We start from the raw sequence: 21,599 nt of genomic DNA on the forward strand, positions 1-21,599 counted from the left end.
TTCCTTCCTTCCTTCCTTCCTTCCTTCCTTCCTCCCTCCCTCTCTCCCTCCCTCCCACCCACCTTTCTTCCCTCTCTCTCTCTCTCCCTCCCGCAAGTATCATGGACTCAAGACAGATATTTTGCCACTGCTTTTCTTCATATCCTTTGGACTAAGTAACATGGCTAGTCTCTTATCTTTGAAAGCAGTTTTCAAAATGCATTGTCTCTTAACACACTCAAGGAATCCATTTTATACACATTCCAAATGATAGGACTTGAAGACCTCCCATGTAAACCTGCTGGGTCTCTATTTTAACATCCCTTTACATCTGTTCTATTTTCAATGATTATCAAGCTTTGAAAAGGAAAAATGCTCTCTTATCTTAGTTCTATAGACATACAGAAGAATATAACAAAACTGGAACTACAATAATGTCTCTATGTTAAAAGATATTTCCATGAGCAGAGGTATTCATACCTACTTTTATGGGTGTTATAGCTTTTTAAGAGTTTAAGGATCTGGGCTTTCAGATTCTTGAAAGAGGGATCTAAAGATAAAAATCATTTTATTCCTGTTCATGATATTAAATCACAGTTGATATATATGCTTTATTTATCATTTCAATATCATAAAACTTTTTCTCATTTTATTTTAATATATCACTCCTGGTAAGCAAAAGAAAATATTAGGCTTCATACCCCGTTTAGCTGAATGAGATGATGGGGATGATATTCTGACATCTGAGATCTAAATATTTTGGAATTGTTTATATGAAATGAGTTTTCTACTGGATATATTATCCTTGGCAGGGGACCTAGACTTCACATCTCCATTCACATTACTTGAGATTTTGGGGAAAAGAATCCGAGCAAGAGGGAGAGGCGGGAGGTGGAGAAAAGAGAAAGGTTAGACGACAAGCAACCTAACATGAAATGCTTTCTTTCGTAATGCTTAGTTTTATGAATTACCTTTAGCCTTTTCTGTTTGTGAAAGAAAACTTTCCTGCCTCATTAAATCTTTAATGCAATGTGCTGCATGCACTCTACATTATTATGCGTGACATTAGGTTATATATTGCACAGTAACTATAATGCTACTTGCAAACAAGCTGTTTCTTTTCCCTGAAGGTAGAATTAAAATAGGTACTCATGGGAAACAGCTAACTTGTGTTGTTCTTTTCTTAATGGGGTGAATTTCAGGAGCAGGAGAGTAAAAGGCATAGCACAAAATTATCTTAAGGAATGAATGGGTGCAGCTCTCTTTCCTTGCAGTGCTTTCTCAATTGGATCTGACTCTCCCCAAAGACAACTCCCCTTAATAGATACGGAAAAAAGTAAAAGACTAGGTCTTTGAGAAACCTTATGAATTAGTTTTATTAAATTCACTTTCTCAGGATTGGAAAGGAATACAACACTCACCTCTGGTAAATATAGTCTAATCCATCCAGCATATCTAAAAATTGCCTCAAAGCAAAACTGAAATTGCACTTACTTCTACCTGTGGAAAACCATACGTCACTAGCCGATAGAGTGATGACTATTTCGTTTCTAAATAGCAGGAGAAAATGAAATGTTCCATTGGGTGAACTCTCAGTGCTTTGGTAAAATTACAGAAATCAGTGCTATTCCCCAGAAAGACTAATTTGAAGGTTTCAAAGATAAAATTAATAAGTCCAGTCTATACAATAGAATACTGTAGAAATTAAAATTATGTGGACAACAGATCACTCTCTTTATTATATATTTTTAGAATTGATGTTAATGGATGACTTTGCCGATAGGATTTGTCTCCACTAGAATCCCTAGAGCTCTTTTAATTATTATGGTTGCCACCGTGTCCTCAGTAGATTTTAGAATTATCATTGAAAACTATTTTTTATTCATTGTTTCAATTAGTTGTATATAGTTACATATAAAATAGTTAAGTAGCATTTAAATCATTAGAGAATTTTAGGAATGGATATTTTGATAGAAAAATTAACAACCTAAGTAGCAGAATGGATATAAAAAAGACTAGAGTTCTTAGCTTTTTCTCAATTCATTGTACTTTTATCACCCTCATAATTTTTCTTAGTGACTTCTTAAAACAACTGAATTATGCCACAGAAATCAGTGCCAGCAAATTAATAAATATTAATGTTTTGGCAACTTACCATCATTTACAAAGGCAATGAATGTATAGTAGGTCAAAATAGTATAATTTTTATTTTCCCAATAAACACCCACATTTACTTACTGATTAGATCTGTTAGACCAGGGGCAATACACATCTCAAACTGGAGAATCACATTATTGCTACCTTCATTTTCTCTTTCACATTCAGTTTTTTTTTTGCCACAATTAGTTTCTATCATGGCACACACTGAAAACTGCTTAATAATTGCCTTACAGTGCAAATAAACATAGCTTAATTTCTTGCAGGATTTTTTACAAAGAAACAGAACTGTGTGCTGGAATTATGAACTGTGTTCAGCTATTTGTGTGGTGTCCAACAAATACTATTATTGTATTTCCTTCAAACATACACCATATCTTGGGGCACCTTTGTAAGTTCCTGCATTGCTTCAGGAAAATCTGCACAGTTTGTGAACAAGGGCTTAAATAGATCCTTGAGGGTATAGAAGTGACTCTTGGAAGCTTGAACTATATTATAGATCCAGAACCACCGGAGGAACTTTATTAAGAAAGGGAAGCAACAGAAGTAATTGTTGATTAAAAACAAAAACATTTCCCTAGCAAGAATAATGAAGTCATAGAAAATAATTCAAATGCTTATGAAACCCTAGAAAATATAATGTGTCCATACAGTAAAATTAGAAAAGAAATATTTCAAGAGCATGGAATTATAACACTACTCTGATAAAAGTAGCACTGTAGAACTGTTGTCCCGTTGTTCATTGATTTGCTAGAGTGGGCACCAGTAACGTCTCTATTGAGAGACTTGTTGTTACTGTTTTTGGCATATTGAATACAACGTGGGTAGCTTGCCAGGCTCTGTCATGCAGGCAGGATACTCTTGATAGCTTTCCGGGCTCTCCAAGAGGGGCTGAGGAATCAGACCCAGGTCAACCACCTGTAAGGCAAATGTTCTACCTGCTATGCTATTGCTCCAGCCAGTAAAAGCAATATCATGTTAAAATATAGTTTCCAGTTGAAAATAGAAAAAAATAAAGCAATCATGGAGTTGGAAAAATGTGGTTTGTTTACTACAAAGAGACAGATAATATGGATAACTTCGGTATGCTAAATATTTGAGACTTATTGAATAATATTTTAGTATAAGACTGTTATGGGTTATATTATAACTTCCCATAATATTCAAATGTTAAAGTCCTAATAAATTCAAATGTGATTATAATTGGAGATAAAATATTTAAATAGGCAATTAAGTTAAAATGATAAAAATTAGTGTGGGCCCTAACAGAACATGAACTATATCCTAGTAATAAGGGGAAATTAGATCAGAGACAATAATAGAAAAAAAGCTAGATATTTACAGCACAAGATAAGTGTCTTTCATGAGAACACCAAACTCATATCCTGATCTTAGAATTTTTCCCTTCAGTAATGAAGGAAACTAAATCAGCCTCCCACTCTCTGATATTTTGTTATCATGCCATATATGGGGTGATGTAGATTAAGGAAACAGGTGTAATTATAGTATATTCCATGAGGAAAAAATACATGGTCAAGAAGAAAGAATTGCTTTAAAAAAACGAGAAGTTTGAATGTATTATGTCTTGAATACAGACTATTGGGATAAAGATATGACCAGGACAGGGAAAAGAGTATTAGAAGATTCAGTGTATTAGAAGATGAAGGAATCAAGGATCTTAGCAATTATTACTTGTCACAAAAAACTGAGGTGAGAGATGTCATCACTCATACAAATCTCAGAGAATCAAAGCAAAGAAATAGAAAAAAACATGGTCTCTGACAGTTGAGCTGAAGTTATCAGAGACGCCAAAGTGAGGAGCATTCCAATGGACTGTGGTAAGAGGATATTGGTATTAGGGCATGGGTGAAACTTGGTAACATATTTTTAAAAGCTATGAAATTGTGTCCCTGTAAACATATTAATTCCTATGGACAGACATTACCTCAGTTAAAAAAAAATAGTGACTGGGAGTGAAAGCTCAAATTGCTCAACATGTGATATAAATATGAGATATCCAGGCTCAGTCTCTGGCACCACCAAAAGTGATCCTGAAGCACAGAGTCTGAGAATGTCCGTACATGTGCCCAAACTTCCCAAAGTAAATTTTAAAAAATAAATAAAATAATACAAAATATCTATTAGTGTTTTCTACATGGTTAATAAAGACCTTTAAAATACACTCTTAATGGAATACTAAAACTGAAGACAGTTACAATGGAAGTTAAATTGGAGGTTAAATAGGAAAGATGTATGTATTAAAAGAAATCAATGGATTTAGTACCTGCATAGAGTTTGACATTGAAACTAATAAATAGCCATATATAGTAACTAAGAGAAACAATAAAATCACTTGTTTATTGAAATATGCCCACCAGTCTTGCTACATCAGACCTGTGCCCAACCGGTCTGTGGTAGCAAGTGAAATTTGGGATACTGAAGAGATGGAAAGCAAAGGGGTAGAAGTCACGTTCTGATTGCTATTAGAATATGGAGAGTATATGAATGGATAAAAAACAAAATTTTATTCAACACAATAGAAGGTCTAGTTTACGCATCAATAGTCTCAAAGCCTTTGTATCGGAAAAATAGTAGGCTTCAGAAAGTGTCTTTGATAATCAAGTCACCAGCACATCCTCACACAATGATATTAACTCTTTGGGGAAGACACATAAATTGCAAACAAGAGCAGAAAAGGCTTGATTTTATTGCTTATAAAAGGTTTCATTTTGGGAGTTGAAGGAAAAATACTAGAAAGATAATAATATGAAAGAAAAAAATTTTTGCTTGGGGTACAATCCCTAAATATTGACCATCAGAAGCAAACTTTTGAAAGTAGTTATTGTAAAAATTACTTCGAGCTGATCAAAGATATCTCTTCTAGGGTAAATAATAAAGATAATGTGACTATTAAAGAATTGTATACTTGTAACCGTAGGGGAAAAAAACAATATGGTAACAGCATTTCATGTATTTTTAGCTATCTTATTTTGGAAGCAAAATGAATCTGCTTATGAAAGTTATTGAGCAATCAAAAAAGCCAGTTTCAGTAATGGCAAAGGATAGATATCAAAGATACACAGACTTTTAAATGTCTGTTGTAGAAATGTAAATGAAAGATCAATTTATCATTTATATTACTAACATCAGTTCTCAGGAGAATAGGCTGAATCAATTCTACTTCTTAATTTATGTTTTGTAGTATTACTTACCTGTATAAGATATTGACTTTTCGGTTGCTATTTATTCATATATCCCTATTTCCAATCTTCTTTATGTTCTGTCATTTTATACCCATTCTGTGACTTTATAGCTATTATAGATATATATTGAAATTAGTTTAATAAGTCAAATATTTTAACAAATCAGATTTCTATTTCCTATAAAGTCTTAAAAGCTTGATTCTTAAATAAGAATACTGACATTTAAAAATTATTTTAAGTATTTTAATATGCAAATCTGTTAGTGGTATACTTGTCAGCCCCACACCACCACCAGAGGCAAACAGACTGACTTTTTTATTCATAAATTAGTAAATTATTTTTATTTTAACATTTTTTATGTTTTTAATGGACTGGAGTGATAGCACAGCAGGTAGGGCTTTTGCCTTGAACATGGCCAACCCGTGTTCGATTCCTCCACCTCTCAGAGAGTCCGGCAAACTACCCAGAGTATCTTGCCCGCACAGAAAAGCCTGTCAAGCTACCCTTGGCGTCTTCGATATGCCAAAAACAGTAACAAGTCTCACAATGGCGATGTGCCTGCTCAAGCAACAGGATGACAGTGACAGTGATAGTGAGCTAAATATGAAATTATTACTCTAAACTTTTTGTTTAAATAAATCTTTAAAAAATATAGTCCAGGAAAATTCTGACATGTAATCTAAATTTTAAATAACCAAAATATTCAGATGCTCAATAGCCTTATAACCTTGTAGATCTATCCATATGTCCTTAAGTTTAATCCCCATATTCTGCAAAATATTTTTATTAATTTAGAAAATTCTAAATACTTTAATTCGGTCGAAATACATAAAGAATTCTTTTCTGCTGCCTTTATTATAGAGTCCTTTCATTGAGAAAATGGCTGGCTGATTAGAATAAGCATGCTATGTGAATTTTTGGTTGCTTATTTAATAGAACCAAAAACCTTTTACATAAATTCACTCCTCATTACTCACAATAATGCCAAGTGCTATAGTCCAGGCAGATATTTATTATTTTTATATATGAAAAGACATTAGGGCTATTTCTCAGTGGAGCAGGGGGGATAAAAGTTTTCTGAATTTTAGTTCCTTATAGAGCTCCATGTAATGAGCTCTTCGAAGGCTATGTGAGTTGCAATTTAAAAACCCTGTTTAATCAGCCATAGTGAGTGATGTGCCATTCCCTGTGGTCCAAATCCGAGAGGAACACAGGTTCCTCCTCTTCCATCTCTTGCATCTAGGGGAATTGCTTTGTGGTCAGGTCTGCTTGGAGAGGCCACAGAGAGTCAAGGCTGCAAAGCTGGCCTCTGCTTGTCAGCGTGGAGGAAGCTGCAGAATACAAATCATCAGCTTTGTTTTATGAATGTCTTTATTTACAATGCTGGAGTGGAATATTTTAAAAAGGACTATAACATTTGCATTGAATCTGTCACTCAAGCTCCAGTGTTGATTCCTGTCTTATAAATGATCTTGCTGTTCTATTTTTTCCCACCTTTCTGCAAGGTTACTTTCAATGTCAGAGGATGCAAACCTCAAGACTCTCTGGTTTGGGGCTCGGTGTGTATATTAGAAGGAAAGAGTTTTGCTTAATAAAATAAGATGATAATATTCTTTCGAACCAAGCAAAATTGACTGCATGGGAAAAAATATATCTTCTCTGAGAGTTTTGACTGAATTTTTTTATTACACAACTTGCCGCTATCCTTTTGTTTTTCTTCATCCAACAACATTTCCCAGTTCACATTAAATTGTCTGTCAAACGGAGTGATTGTGGAAAACACTCAGGTACATGGAAAATGGATGACCCTCAAGAATGGGTAGAAATCCCCCAAATTTGACATAGATCCTTTTCTGTTTGGAAACTGTTAAGCTCAAGATGACTAGAAAATGACAGGAGGTGCTGTGTTTAGTTTCATGGAAGTTAACCTGTTCCAATAAGACTGTAGCGCTGGGGAAAATAGTGCATGAATTTATATTTGTGTCAGGCTCATTGTGTATGGGAACAGTGCATCTAAGGGTTGCTCCTAAAGAAATGTCTGTCCTTCTCACTATGCCCGCTTATAATTTCTGCTTTCCAAATCCTACCCTCTAGGAAAATAAAATGGTGTTAAAAGAATAAATTATGTCTTAATAGCCCATTTCCTGCCCTATAATGATTATGCATCTTTCCTCTTGTAGCTCACAGCAGCTGGAGGACATTTGACATTTACTACATCATATGACTTTGAAGATGAGGAAGAAGACACAGAACACAGACTCCAGTTTATAATTATCCTAGAGGTAAGACTATAAAAGCATCATTTAAGTTCAGCTGCCTTACGTTCTTGTGCTATGGGAAGTTATTCCTTAGTTGGTTTGACAATTTTCATAATACATCATAAGAAAAGATAATTTCTTGAAGATTTCATTTTTATCAGTCTATGCTTCACTCTGAAGCTTATCTAGAAGACTGAGTTCCTGTGATAAAGAAGATCTTTAAAACAGACTGGACATTTACATCAAAAACTTAATGGCCATGTCGTAAGAATATATTCTGGTGAAAGTATTTGCACAATGCTTATTTACATAATTATGCCTTTATCCCCCCTGGCTTCCAAGTAGATTTATTGCCTATTTCTTTTTAGATATAAAACATAAGTGAGTTAAAAAAAAAGAAACTTATTTATCCAGGTGACTTCTAAATCTTAATCGAAGAAAGATAGATGTAGAGAGGAACAGCCTTAAGGATTTGGAGGACCAAAAGCAACTCCAAAATGCTAAAAGTCTGAAGTCTTTCAGTGGGCCCTCTGACACCCTTTCCCAAGCCCTTCTTTTTGTAATGAATACTCTTTACAACACTCACCTTCACAGAGAGGATCTTTATTCAAAGTAAATAGACGTTTACTTAGCAACAAGTTTTGTTGCTCTTCACCCTGCATATGAATCCACAATTTTTCCCTAAAGTAAATATTACCAATGTTAGGCTAGTTGTCTTGGCACATACATATGTTATGTGTTTCTATATGTATGTGTGTATGTTTGAAGATAGAACTGTGTCTTGAAATGTATTTGGGACCAAGGGGGCTCCATGAACATAAATCGTTATGCTTTATATATTACAAATATAAGTAAATAAGAAAAACCATCTAAATGTTAAAAGTGAATAAATATACTCTATTTTTGATTGCATTGCCTCATGTTGTTAACTTTGAACTATACACTTTTTGCTTATTTCTGTCATTGTATTATATGTAAAAATCCTTTAAAATAATAGCACATTATTCTAAATGTTCTACTCTCTTGTTTTCTATAACCCACATCTACCATAAAATAACATGTTTGAAGTATATAATTTTATACACTTGGGTGAAATTAAGGTATTTTTGTTGCACATAAGCATGAATTTTCAAATATATAATATTTTAGATAATTGGAAGCAAGATCATACATAATCATGAAACTTATTTTGTAATGCCTCTGGTTAAAGTTAATATTTCAATTGACTTCTCTGCTTTTCATATATGCCAGAAATATGCTGAGTGACAGGGAAAACAAACCTTAAATTAAAAGCCTGCTGAGGATAATTTAGGATAAAGGAGAAAATGCGAATATAGTTATTTCACCCTTGCATACCCTCTTTCTATAGTTTTATTCTTATCTTTTCTCCCTTTAGGGAAATGGCTTGAGAATCAGCACAGTCCAAGATGAGGTATACCTGCAACCATCGGAAGAACTTACTAATGTGTTTCCATTTAAAGAAGAATTATTTACTATTCATGGTACAAATTCCCCAGTCAGTAGAAAAGAGTTTATGACTGTGCTTGCAAATTTAAAGAGGCTCCTCATACAAATCACATACAGCCTTGGGATGGATGCCATCTTCAGGTAAGCTCAAGAACTGCATCTCCCATGTTTACACATTTCCCTTGGTCCCAAGCAGGCACGTGCTACCAGATTCTGTAGGCTTTGCTGTCTTCAAGAAGGTAAGAATTGAGTATTATTTTTTCCAAAAAAGATTCCTATGAAAAGTCTTAACTAGAACTTTAAGACACTAAATACCTAAAGTGAATCTGTCATAGTCTTTAAATAAAACTATTTTTTTCACAGTTGTATCACATCATACAATAAAAATTATCTCTATATTGAGGAATGCTTTATTGGAAAATAAAATTTCTTTTGTGATGACTGAGGAAGTGGAAAACTAAAACAGTAGAAGCCTAGGATATTCATATGCTAAAAATAGAATATATTTTCTTCCTAAATTAGTTTCTGACTTAATAATGTATGCAGTCATGGGTCACTTTGCAGTATTTTTGTCAACAGTACGACACATGAGTACACAGTTGTCCTAGTAGTCTACCCATACAATCTATGTAGATAATAAGCTTTTAGGTCTGCACAATGACAAAATTACCCAACAATGCATTCCCCAGAAACCATTACATTGAGTGATGTTGTAATAAGATGGAAGAGAATCTCAATTTAAATAATAATAATATTCTTCTTCTTGAAACAGACTACAAAGAGATAGTGTAAGGGAGAGAAAATACAAGCTTTGGAGTCAAACTGACAAGGAGTTCAATAAGCTCCTTTGCTCCTTATATGGGTGCCCATTAGCATGTGACTGGTCCTTGTGGAAGCTTTATTTCTTCAAGTATAAAGTGAAGATATTAGAGCCTACCTTGCAGGGTCATTATGAAAATTATACATGATAATTATGTAAAGTGATCATTAACTAGAACACTTGCAAAGGTTAGTCCCCTTTTTGTTCTCTAATTTTTCTTTCTTAAAGAGAGAACTCCCTGTCAGAGCTAAGTATACCCGTGCGTAATTGCAAGCTGATCTTTGCATTTCAGTAACAGTGACATGTTTGTTTGACGAAAGTGTAGTGGTCCTGAAGACACTCTTCCCTTCTCCTTTACTACTCTGAGAACCAGTAAGATATCGTAACAACTTCCTTCTAAATTCAATTCATTTAGAAACTCAAGTGTGACACCAAGTTGACAATATACTGTAGCCACATAGATCATTTCTTATGCTGGCTTGACAAGAGGGCATTTTAAGATAAACGTTATTGGTGTCTTCCCACCCCCTCTTCTGGCAAGTTTATTTTTTCACTTGTATTATTTCAACTAAATGGGAAATATCATTAACATCTCCCTTTGGAGGCAGCTGCATATCCATCAACAGAACCATTGCTAAACAATGTTCTTTTGCATAGACAATTCTGCTAGAAGCTGGGTTAAAATGCCAAGGAGATGGGAAGCACTCAGCAATTAATTATGTTTTTCCCCATTTAGTAAATTAAGATTGTCATGATGTTGAAACAGTAGAGAGAAGAGTTTTCTGGCTTTCAGAATGAATGACAACCTGATTGACAAAAAGTGGTTTGGGGAGTGTGTGTGTGTGTGTGTGTGTGTGTGTGTGTGTGTGTGTGTGTGTGTGTGTGTTGGGGACATATCTTTTTGGTCAAAATTGCTTCTCAGACTAGTTAGTCTATGGGTGTTTCCTTCTGATTTATATCAGATCATTTCAGTGTCAATCCATCTTAAAACTCATCTGTTTTATTCTGAAGTTTTCCTACTTATTGACTGATTACATACTCACAGAGCAAGTTTATAGGCAACAAACCAGGAGTTAGTCTGAATAGACTGCTTTCTGCAGACAGCATCATCTAAAACTTAGTTCAAGAAGTAAAAGCTAAAGGGCTCAAAAGTACTACTTACTTCAGATGAGGTGAAAGTCAGCGTGAATCCTGAGTTAGCAAGATTGTTATATTTCATTTATATCTAATCTATGATCAGATTGAGTTAGATTTGTAAAACAACACTTAAATTGATTTCAACTTGTCTTACACAGTAGGTGCCCAACCTGGTATGCAGTTTGTGTGCAGCACAAGTAATTTGAAGCTATTGCCACAAAATTTCATGTTTAGATTTATTTCAGGAAGATTTACTTCTATGAGAGTTGTCTCAGCAAATGGACTAGGGTTCTCCCATTTAAACAGTTAGGTGGGTCTAAATAGTGGAAAGAAAATGGACTGCAGGTCAGGATTTTGACTTCTGGTCTTAACTCAGCTGGTTTATAATTGTAAACATAAATATAGCTTTGACCTCTCTGGATTTTAATCACCTCATCTGTAAAACAAAGAGGAAGACAATTGCTTTGTAAACTTCAAAAGGTCACAATAAGAATGAATTAGAAGCTTGCAAAAGCACTTTGCTAATAACAAATCAGCACAAAAATGGGAAACATTTTTGTCTGACCACCTTCATTCCAAGGAAGATTTTTCTTGATGCACCATAAGACTTGAAGAAAGCACATACCAAAATTTCCAAAATTATTATACTTTCTGCTTCAATTATTTTCAGATACCTTATAGACAATTTTCAGATACCTTATAGACACTGTAATAAATTTCTTTCTCATAGTCCTCATTGGTAAGGAAAAAACAAAACATTTTTTTTCTTTTTTATACTGAATCACCTTGAGTTACTATAGCAATGTTGTTCATGATTGGGTTTCAGCCATACAATGTTCCAATACCTGTCCCTTCATCAGTGTACCTTTTCTACCATCAATGTCCCCAGTTTCCCTCCCTCTATGGCAGGCACTTTTCTTCTCTGGTACACAGTCAACATCAGAATATAAAACAGCCTGTAGAAGAATTTACCTGTGAAAACGTTTATCTTTTGTTAATGCACTGGAAATTTTAGAGCTGTTGGTCAGATACAGCAGGAGCAATCTAACCATGACTTTATTGTGATACAGTTCCTGCGTCTTTATTATTTAAAAATCAGGACAGAATGTTTCAAGAAAAGATATTTCCATGCAGTATTTGGAATAGATTTGCTTCTTTTGAATACTAAAGTTATTGGGTAGAATTTGCATATTGATCCAGAAAAGTTGTACTCAAAGAAGTCTTTCATTGCTTATAAAAATAGTATTGATCTCCCTGTATCTTTCCTATATCACTTTATAAATATCATTACTCTCTTCAGTAAAAGGGCAAAAATCTTTTCTAAACTAAAAGATTGAAGGTCAGGAAAATTATGTGTCTGGAAGACCTGACATGTTCTCTTATGTAATATATAATGGGAGGCAATGTAATGTCACACGAGAATCATTAGATCTGTAATTTCACTGACTCTGAATCTTTTCAGCATCATTTGCTAGGTGCATTATTATGGTTCAGCACATTTTATCCTGTGCTTAGGTTCTTCTTTTGTAAATAGAAATGAAACAGGATTGGTATGTTGGGGTCATTGATACACAATGTACTATCTATTAATTCCCCCATTATAGTGCATAGAGGAAAGTAGACATTCAGTAAGCTGTGATTATTCAGATGTGGTAGTTCTAGACTAAGCAGAGAGTATGACAATAAACTGTCACTGTCACTGTGGCTCATCGGTTTTGCTTGTGCAGGAACCAGTAATGTCTCCATTGTGAGACTTGTTGTTACTGTTTTTGGGATATCAAATACACTACAGGTAGCTTGCCAGGCTCTGCCCAGCAGACGTGATACTCTCAGTAGCTTGCTGCACTCTTGGAGAGGGGTGGAGGAATCGAATCCGGGTCAGCCAAGGCTGTGCTATCACTCCAGCCCACAATAAACTAAATGATCACTAAATTCAAAGATGACAGTCAATTGTAAAAGTTAGATATGTACATGTGAGAAAGTATAATAAATAACAGAAATGTGTTCAGTTTATATTGATAGTATTACTGATGAAAAGATAAGTTCTCATTATCATATACTGTAAGTTTTTTTTCTTTTTGGGTCACACCAAGCAATGCTCAGGGGTTATTCCTGGCTTTGTACTCAGGAATTACTCCTGGCAGTGCTCGGGGGACCATATGGGATGCTGGGAATCAAAACCAGGTTGACTTTATGCAAGGCAAAACGTGCTGTGCTGTCACTTCAGCCCCTATACTATAAGTTTTTATGAATATCTATAGTATCCAATTTCATCATTACTTGACTTGAAATTAAAAAATGCTTGGAGAAAATTTCTATCTTTTCCCAGATGGCCCAGCATACACTGCCCTAGATTACTACATGATTCTATTTCCAATTTTAGAAATGGAGGGAAAGTAATTTGGTTCCTTGAATTCAGTAGTGCTTGTTGGAGTTCTAGATAGAGACTAATGGAAGTTTTAACCATAGTGTTAATTTTTTAAAAAATAGAGTAAGAAGCTTGCACAGAAATAAAATATTTTCTCATGACCAACCCTGAATAACATTTAGGTAAAATTAAAGAGATATTGATATGAAAACAAATAGGGAAAAATTAAAAGTTTTAAAGTAACAACTTTTGTTTTTCTTTTTCTGAAGAGACACTAAATAGTTTAATAAAATATAACACAAAAGTTGACTGGGAAATATATTAAAACAAAATATGAAGAATAGTCAATGTCATTATCAGAATGCTTCTGATATCATTTCAATGTTTTAAATTTTAAGTTATGTAATTATGTCCTTCTGGTCATCTATGATTTAATGCATACTCCTAAGTAATGATAAACTTGAGAACTTCCACTTAGTTGATAAATTTTTAATATTTTATGCATCTTCAAAGTGTAACAATTTAATTTCTGCCAGAATTATATATTTAAGTGAATACAGCCTGGTAGCAAGAAAAGAAAATGACCATATTGAAGGAAAAAAACAAGACAAAACAAAACTTTAACCTTCTTCATGAGTAACGCTTAAAACTGTTAAACACATTAAAATCTCATTTAACAAATAGCAGAACCTAATGAATATTGGGGATGCTAGTGAATACTAATGTAGAAAGGATGATTTGATAGAAAGGATGTTTGAATGTTGAAATTTAGCATAGCTCAAAATGGTTACATAGATTAAGGAGAGGAACATCTGCTGTTCAAAACGCTAATGAAATTTGGCATTTCTTTGAAAATATTTTTGGTTTGTTTTCTATTATAAATTATTCTCTGAAACAGTCATTTGCTCTCACTTTTTCTATTTTGAAATATTTCAATAATCTTTTTGTATATTTTCCTTATTAAACATAATTTTGTTGAAAGTAAAAGGAACTGTACCTCCATATAACCTGCAACTTAATACATTTTGACAATCTTTTGTATTGTAATCACCAAAAATGGGCTGGAGCGATAGCACTTCCGGTAGAGCATTTGCCTTGCATGCGGCTGACCCGAGTTTGATTCCTCCGCCCCTCTCAGAGAGCCTGGCAAGCTACTGAGAGTATCTCACCCGTACGGCAGAACTTGGCAAGCTACCCATGACGTATTTGATATGGTGCTCACTCCAGCAAATCGATTAGCAATGGGATGAGCGTGATACAGTGACAGTGATCACCGAAGATAGAGATAATTAAATCATTGGATTCTGAAATTGAAGTTATCAATTTTTCTTGTGTCAGTTCAATCATGCAGTCAGCTAGATGTTACAATACATTCAGATAAGGACCTTTAACAGTTCATGTAAACTGTGCTCCAAGGGAAGAGAGCATTCAAAAGTAGTGTTACACTGGGGTCAGAGAGATAGAACAACAGGTAGGGAGCTTCCTTTGCAGGCTACCAACTTGGTTTTGATCCCCAGCACACCATATAGTCCCCTGTTTTACACAGGAGAAATCTCTGAGCATGGAATCAGGAGTAAGCTGCAAATCTTGAGCTCCACTGTGTGTGGCCCAACCACATCACCCCCCTTAAAAAAAAAGTAGTGTTACATGAATTAACATGTAGATAAAGGTAATCAGCATGTCTTTAGAGAATTCCAGCTAAAACTCAGGGCTCACAATTATCCCATCCAACTGTCCCCTTTTCACACTTTCCAGTTTATTTTTCTCATATATTTCATGGTCCTGCATGGACACAAACAAAATTCAAGGTACTGCCAAGTGTGTAGGATTAGTCAAGTGGGAGTACAAACAATAAAGATTTGAGAAACTTGTTCTGAAAAGTTTACAAGTTGGTGAATTATCATCACTCTTGAAGATATGTTAATCAGTCCATTAGTTTTGTTCTCTGACTTGATATTAGTGTAAATTCAAAAGTCTGAAAAACTCTTTACTAAGTGGGAAACTGCAATCAATTAAAAGATATTACCATTCTTGAGATAATAACTTAAAATTTAAGAATTATTCATATGTTTCCTATGATCAAAGGATAGAATATTATGGAAGCCTATTGTTTATTATAAAAACAGTAATTATTATTATAAATAAATAATAGTGATTTAATTTTATGCTTTTACTCTATTCACACTTTATTTTAATATATTTAAATGATGAATGCTAAATTTGAAGATGCAAATAAAAATTTTGTACTACTCTGTCATTTTGTCTTATTTCAACAATTGAATAAAAGTATATTAATAAAATAATATTATAATTACAATGCTATAAATTACAGGAACAATTTTAAATTTGTGTTTCATTTTAATGTCTGTAAAGTATATGTTATATGAACTCATATTTCTTCATTAGTCAAATACAAATACTAAAGCCTATTGAGCCAGAGAGATAAAACATAAGTTAGGGCATTTGCCTTGCACATGGTCAATTGGGTTTCATCTCTGACACCACATATGGTTCCTTGAGTCTCACTAGGAATGATTCCTGAGCATAGCCAGACGTACTCCCTGAGCACTGCCAGATGAGAACTGCCAAAAGAAATACAACAAACAAAAAAGACTGAGGCCTAGAAAGAGTCAAAACCAATAAAACAATAATCACATTTATTTAAATCATTAATGCATCAGAAACTTTCATTATTTTGGAAGAAAACATACACATGTATGCATTTATGTATGAATATTTGTATATAACATATTATAATAATCAAATATGCCACTTTATAGGAGCTTTTCTAATATGGATAAAACAGCTTTACCCGAAAATGCCAATAGCACATCACTGTATTAAAATTAAAGAATAGTACATAAGTAATAAATGAAACATACAGATATCAGGAGAAATCAATTTAATTTAGGCCTCCCAAATTTTTTTTTTTTTTTTGCTTTTTGGGTCACACCTGGCGATGCACAGGGGTTACTCCTGGCTCTGCACTCAGGAATCACCCCTGGCTGTGCTCAGGCGACCATATGGGATGCTGGGATTCGAACCCGGGTCGGCCGCATGCAAGGCAAACACCCTACCCGCTGTGCTATCTCTCCAGCCCCTAGGCCTCCCAAATTTAAAGCAAAGTAGGTCTAACCAATTCACCTGACCATTTCAGAAACTTCAGTTGTGCTACTAACACAAGTTTCTGAGAAAAAGAAACAAAATTCTCCCCATCTTATTTTTTCAATTGTGTAGCTTGTACTCAATGAATAGCAATAGTATCTCTCTCTGCTTTTCTAGTTTATGTCTTAAAGTTTAGCAGTAACGTCTGTTTTTGTTTGTTTAAAATCCCTTCAACTGTGACTTTAAACTTAATATACAAAAATAGAAATCAAAACAGGGGCCAGAATAAAACTACTATGGGTGCAGTGATTGCCTTGCACTCAGTCAATTCGGGTTCTATCTCAAGTACCATATAAAGTCCCCTGAACCAGGTAAGGACTAATCCTTGCGCTAGAGCCAGGAATAAGCACAGATGGACATGACCCTCAAAGCAGAAGAAATCAAAATTAAAATAAATCAAAGCATGCATCTCAAACACAAAATATGAGTAGGAACATTTTCACCACAATCTTTGATTGAGGTGATTATGAGCATGTTAACAGGGGAGACTGTACCTCATATAATGAATGACCAGAGTTTCAACCTTGATTATTCACTAGTTTTATTTCTCCACATCAATAGTTTGCTACTGTTTATATTATGCTGCTATCCTTCAAGTTGTGTAAAACCTTAGGGTCTGTTTACTTACTTCCCTTATCTTCTGTTTTACCCTCTAGGTTGGGTTCTGTTGGCTTGGAATCTGCTGTCACCCATCCAGTCCAGTTTCCTAACGGAAGAACTGCAGTGGCTGTGGAAGTCTGTCAGTGCCCAGCAGGGTATACAGGATCTTCCTGTGAAGTAGGTTTGCAAAATGATACCCTTAGTGAATTCTACATTCTTTCAAAAACTCTTTTGATAGCAGTTCTAGAGAAGTTGATCTTCTCTGTCTTACAAACAAATAATAGTGCATTGTCTAAAGAGGGAAGGTGAATGCCAGAAAGTCATGGCTTTCAAATACAGATTCTCATACAATGTCTAAAACGTTTTTGAAAATAATTATACAGTTTCTTTAGCTTTAGCTGACAATATGGAGTTGCTTAAGTGTTCCCTATTTAATCTGTGTATAAAATAGAGTGGAGATAGCAGATTGATATTTAATATATTGAAATAATTTCCCTTCCTCTCTACCTCAGTACTTAACAGGAATCTAACACATTTTTCTTCTGTATTTCCTACACCTTTAATTTCATTTCTTATGCTCTTCTTTTCTCTGCTTCTTACCTAATACCAATCACAAACAACTTATGGATACAGTCTTTCAAATATAATACGCAAAATAAAATATGAGATAAACTTCTTGATGAAGAAAATTCCCTAAAATTTTAAAGTTTTTGATATACTATTGTTGCTTAATAGTATATATTTATAATAAAATTAGTAATTTAAATTAACATGCAGAATATAATTTAAGATAAAACATTGTTTACTTCTATGTATTTTTCTCAGATAGTTTGAAAGTTGATTTTATTTATAACATGTTTTTTTCAAAGTAAACTGCATTTTCTTCAGAGAAGCATGGTTTGTAGACAAGTGGGAGTTAAATTCTTTAAAAATGGTGCCTTTAAGGAATCATTTGAGTGTACCAAGATGTTCCATTTCAGCATGCTGTCCATTATGCCATTTATAGAAATACTCCAGGCATTGCTTTGTCAGTTCACTTGTATTTTAAAGTAATGCATATGTGCAGAGGCTTTACAGGGTTTAAAGTCATAATGGTGAAAAAAATGTTTTCTTTCACTGGGTCAAGATTCACTTTTCTAAAAGTAAAACTGAATATGATTCATTGAAATACTTCTTTTTCCAAACTTCACCTAAAGAAGAGAAAAATGATCATGAAACTATCTAACAACTGAATTGAATTTTATATGTAAAATACATGCTGTATTTGATGAGATGTATTGTTTTAAGACTCTAACTAGCTGTTTTTCTCTCAAATGAGAGGACTGTCTTTGAATTCTTTAAGTTTTCATTTCAATTGAAATATTTAATACCTTGATTCCTTTCTTGGTTTGGTACTTCATTCTCACACTAGTTGTTCTCAGTATTCATATTTCATAAGACTTGTAAGTACTTATTGAATATAAAAAGTGTCTAAATATTATAATTGCTTAATTCATTAAGCATTTAGCTTTCTCTTTTGTTTTTGTTAGAAAATAGTTATTGACAATCTTTGGCAATTGTATTCTGAATGATGAGTGGATTATGAGGATGATTACATCATATCCCTTGTCCTTAAATACCTACTAGTGAGTTTAGGGAGTCAATAAATACATGAAATGAAAAATTGAATCGGAGCGCTATGTAATTAGTGAACAGCTAAGTGGCATAAAACATAAGTGGAATAATCATTCAGAGGTATTTTCATCCCAGTGAGCAGTGATGTCACAGGAAGCAGTTAGAGTGTAAAAGTCTCAAATTGGATGCTAATTGTTCTTAACCAAAATATAAGAAGAAAGAAACATACTTGTGGAAGAGTTAGAATAAAGACACAAGAGATTGTTAACAAAAACCTTACGTCTTCACATAGCTGCTTGATGAATAAAGTTATTTTGAAGTTCACTAGAGAATTTAGTTTAATCGGTTGATAATGAATCCTAGAACTCCACAATTTGGGCTGATTTATTTTTATTCTACTCTCCAGTGATTGTTTCATTTCTTTACCAAATCTTCCTATCCCCAGATTGCTAGTCTCCATTCCTATTTAATTTTATTTTTCAATTATTTCACAAAGCCAGTTATTCCACCTTAAACACTGATATTCATATATCCCAGTAGATCAGAGGAGTCCATTATAAAATCATTCTCTTTTATTTCATTTATTTTAATATTGATTCAGAATCTTTTATTCTCTGTTCTACTTGGCTTCCTATAAATCCTTTCACAGCTCAACATTAAATATTTTCTTTCTTTCCCAGCACCATTATAATTTAATTTGACAGGTGGTGCAGGTGAGAAATTGAAAGCAAAGTGGAGTACTGAAAATAATTTTTTGATAAAAATTTCAATTTCTTTCCTTATATAATGGAAATAATATTAACTACCTCATAGAAGTATTTGTATATCATTAATAGGCATTGAATATGGATTTTTATATGATCAAGGATCTAAACATAAGAGGTAAAATGATGAGCACTATGGACATGGTGACTGTCCTAAAAGACATTGCATTAGTGATAGATGACAATATGACAGAAAGTAAATTGAAATAATTGTAATAAATATCATGAAGAAATTAAGTAGCATGATTTGATGAAAGTTCTGAGAAAATCATAGGAAAATTCTATGAGAAGGACTATGTTGGAAATATCAAGGATATTGAACAAGAGAATCAGCTATAAAAAGAGTGATGAGAAAGTAGAATAGATCTTAGAGCTGACATGGATCCTAAACTTGTCAGGAAGTTTGAGTTTATGAAGCCAAAGAGAGAGTTACACAGGATGTGATTGAAGAAGCCATACCATTAATTGCGCTACATGAGTAACAAGAATTCGAGATTTATTTCAAGTGAATGAGATATCTTAGGTTTTAATACAGGTCGCACAATAATTTGAATTATAGTTTCTAAAAACAAATTTTTGTAACTTTAATATACAAATGTGGGGCTGGAGAGATAGTTCAGTGAATAAAGCTTTTTCCTCACATGCAGCTGCCCTAGGTTCTATCCCCAGCAATGCATAATGTCTCCAGATCCCTGCCAAGAATGATCCTTGAGCAAAGAGCCAAGAGTAAACCCTGATGCAAAGCTGAATATGGGACAAGACAGAACAAAACCAAACCAATCGTAAAAGAATGTTTGATGTGTTATTGTGGTAGGATATTGTGATGATTATGGTTGTTTTAAGAACATGTTAGGAGGGATGGAGCAATAACATAGTAGTCAGGTCACTTGCCTTGCCTACAGCTGACCCGGATTCATTCTCCAGTATCCCATATGGTCCCCTGAACACTTCCAGGAGTAATTCCTGGGTTCTGAGTAAGGAGTAACCCCTGAGTGTCACTGAGTGGTTGGCCCCAAAGCAAAAGCAAAAACATATAAAGCAGTAGAATTTACTGTTAAACTCCTTACCAGAGGAAACTCATTCCAGAGGAAGGTGGGAAGTAGAGTTTACGATAACTCATAGATTACTCACTTGAGCTTTAAGTGATTGTAGAGCCACTTCCTGTGGAACTCAGGGGGAGAGATAGTTGGTATGGGGGATTAAATATAACACATATTTTAGAAATATTTTATTTGCAAAGACTATGGAGTGTAAATGTCAATAAGTTTAAATTATAAAGATGTCAAACTCTGGACAACATCATCAACTATAGTAATGAGTAATCTTAGTTCAGGCAGTGTGAGGACAATTAAGTTGATCAAGCTACTAGGAATTCATGAAAAGTAAGGTAAGAAAATGAGGAAACAGACATCCCCCCCATTGGCTAGAAATATGAAGAAATGTGGCATGGAAGTTGGTAGAAGAGTTTATATTATCTAGTGGATTTGACTTCCTGAAATTTGTTAAAACACATAAAATTTTTAAAAATTGAATGGTGGAGATACAAACATTAGAATAAAATGAAGCATGAAAAAGAGACATGGAAGACTTTATATATTTTTAATGAAAAAGATAAAGAGATATAGGTCATTAATTAGTATAGAGTAAAATATTGAGGCATTTATTTTGCCATTTCTCTTTTGTTTTGATGAGGGTTCTACATTTCATTTTTAAGATGATGGTAATAATCCATCAGAGAACTTTTTAACTAGTGCATCCAGGCAATGTGGCTGAGAGACTAGATCATGGTATATTGATTGAAGGTGGAACTGTAGTCTTTTGAAAGAGGAAAAATATTGCATGGGACATCACCTCCGACCAAGAAGTGCATATAACAGGTGGAGATAGTTGCTACTACTTATGGATCTGGTAGAAGAAACACGAACGCCAATGGTTTCACTTTGATTAATGACTGATAAAAGGAATCATTGACTAATAATAGAAATGAGTAAGGAGTTAGGAAGTTTGAAGATGCTGCAATAGCAATACACTTGAACATTTAAAATGTGTATAATGATTCCACAAAAA

The 21,599-nt window shown here is 33.9% G+C and overlaps 1 protein-coding gene across 1 annotated transcript in view; it reads left to right on the top strand.

The window, feature by feature from the left end:
- Nucleotides 1-21,599, top strand: part of LAMA2 (laminin subunit alpha 2) — a 645,380-nt gene that overhangs the window by 342,460 nt on the left and 281,321 nt on the right. Inside the window, exons 13-15 of the mRNA XM_012932852.2 lie at nucleotides 7,520-7,621; nucleotides 8,994-9,205; nucleotides 17,211-17,331. Of these exons, the coding sequence (XP_012788306.2) occupies nucleotides 7,520-7,621; nucleotides 8,994-9,205; nucleotides 17,211-17,331 (435 nt within the window). The remainder of the gene's footprint in view (nucleotides 1-7,519; nucleotides 7,622-8,993; nucleotides 9,206-17,210; nucleotides 17,332-21,599) is intronic.

The sequence above is a fragment of the Sorex araneus genome, chromosome 4 (assembly GCF_027595985.1).
Source record: "Sorex araneus isolate mSorAra2 chromosome 4, mSorAra2.pri, whole genome shotgun sequence".
In the NCBI taxonomy this organism is placed as follows: Eukaryota; Metazoa; Chordata; class Mammalia; order Eulipotyphla; family Soricidae; genus Sorex; species Sorex araneus.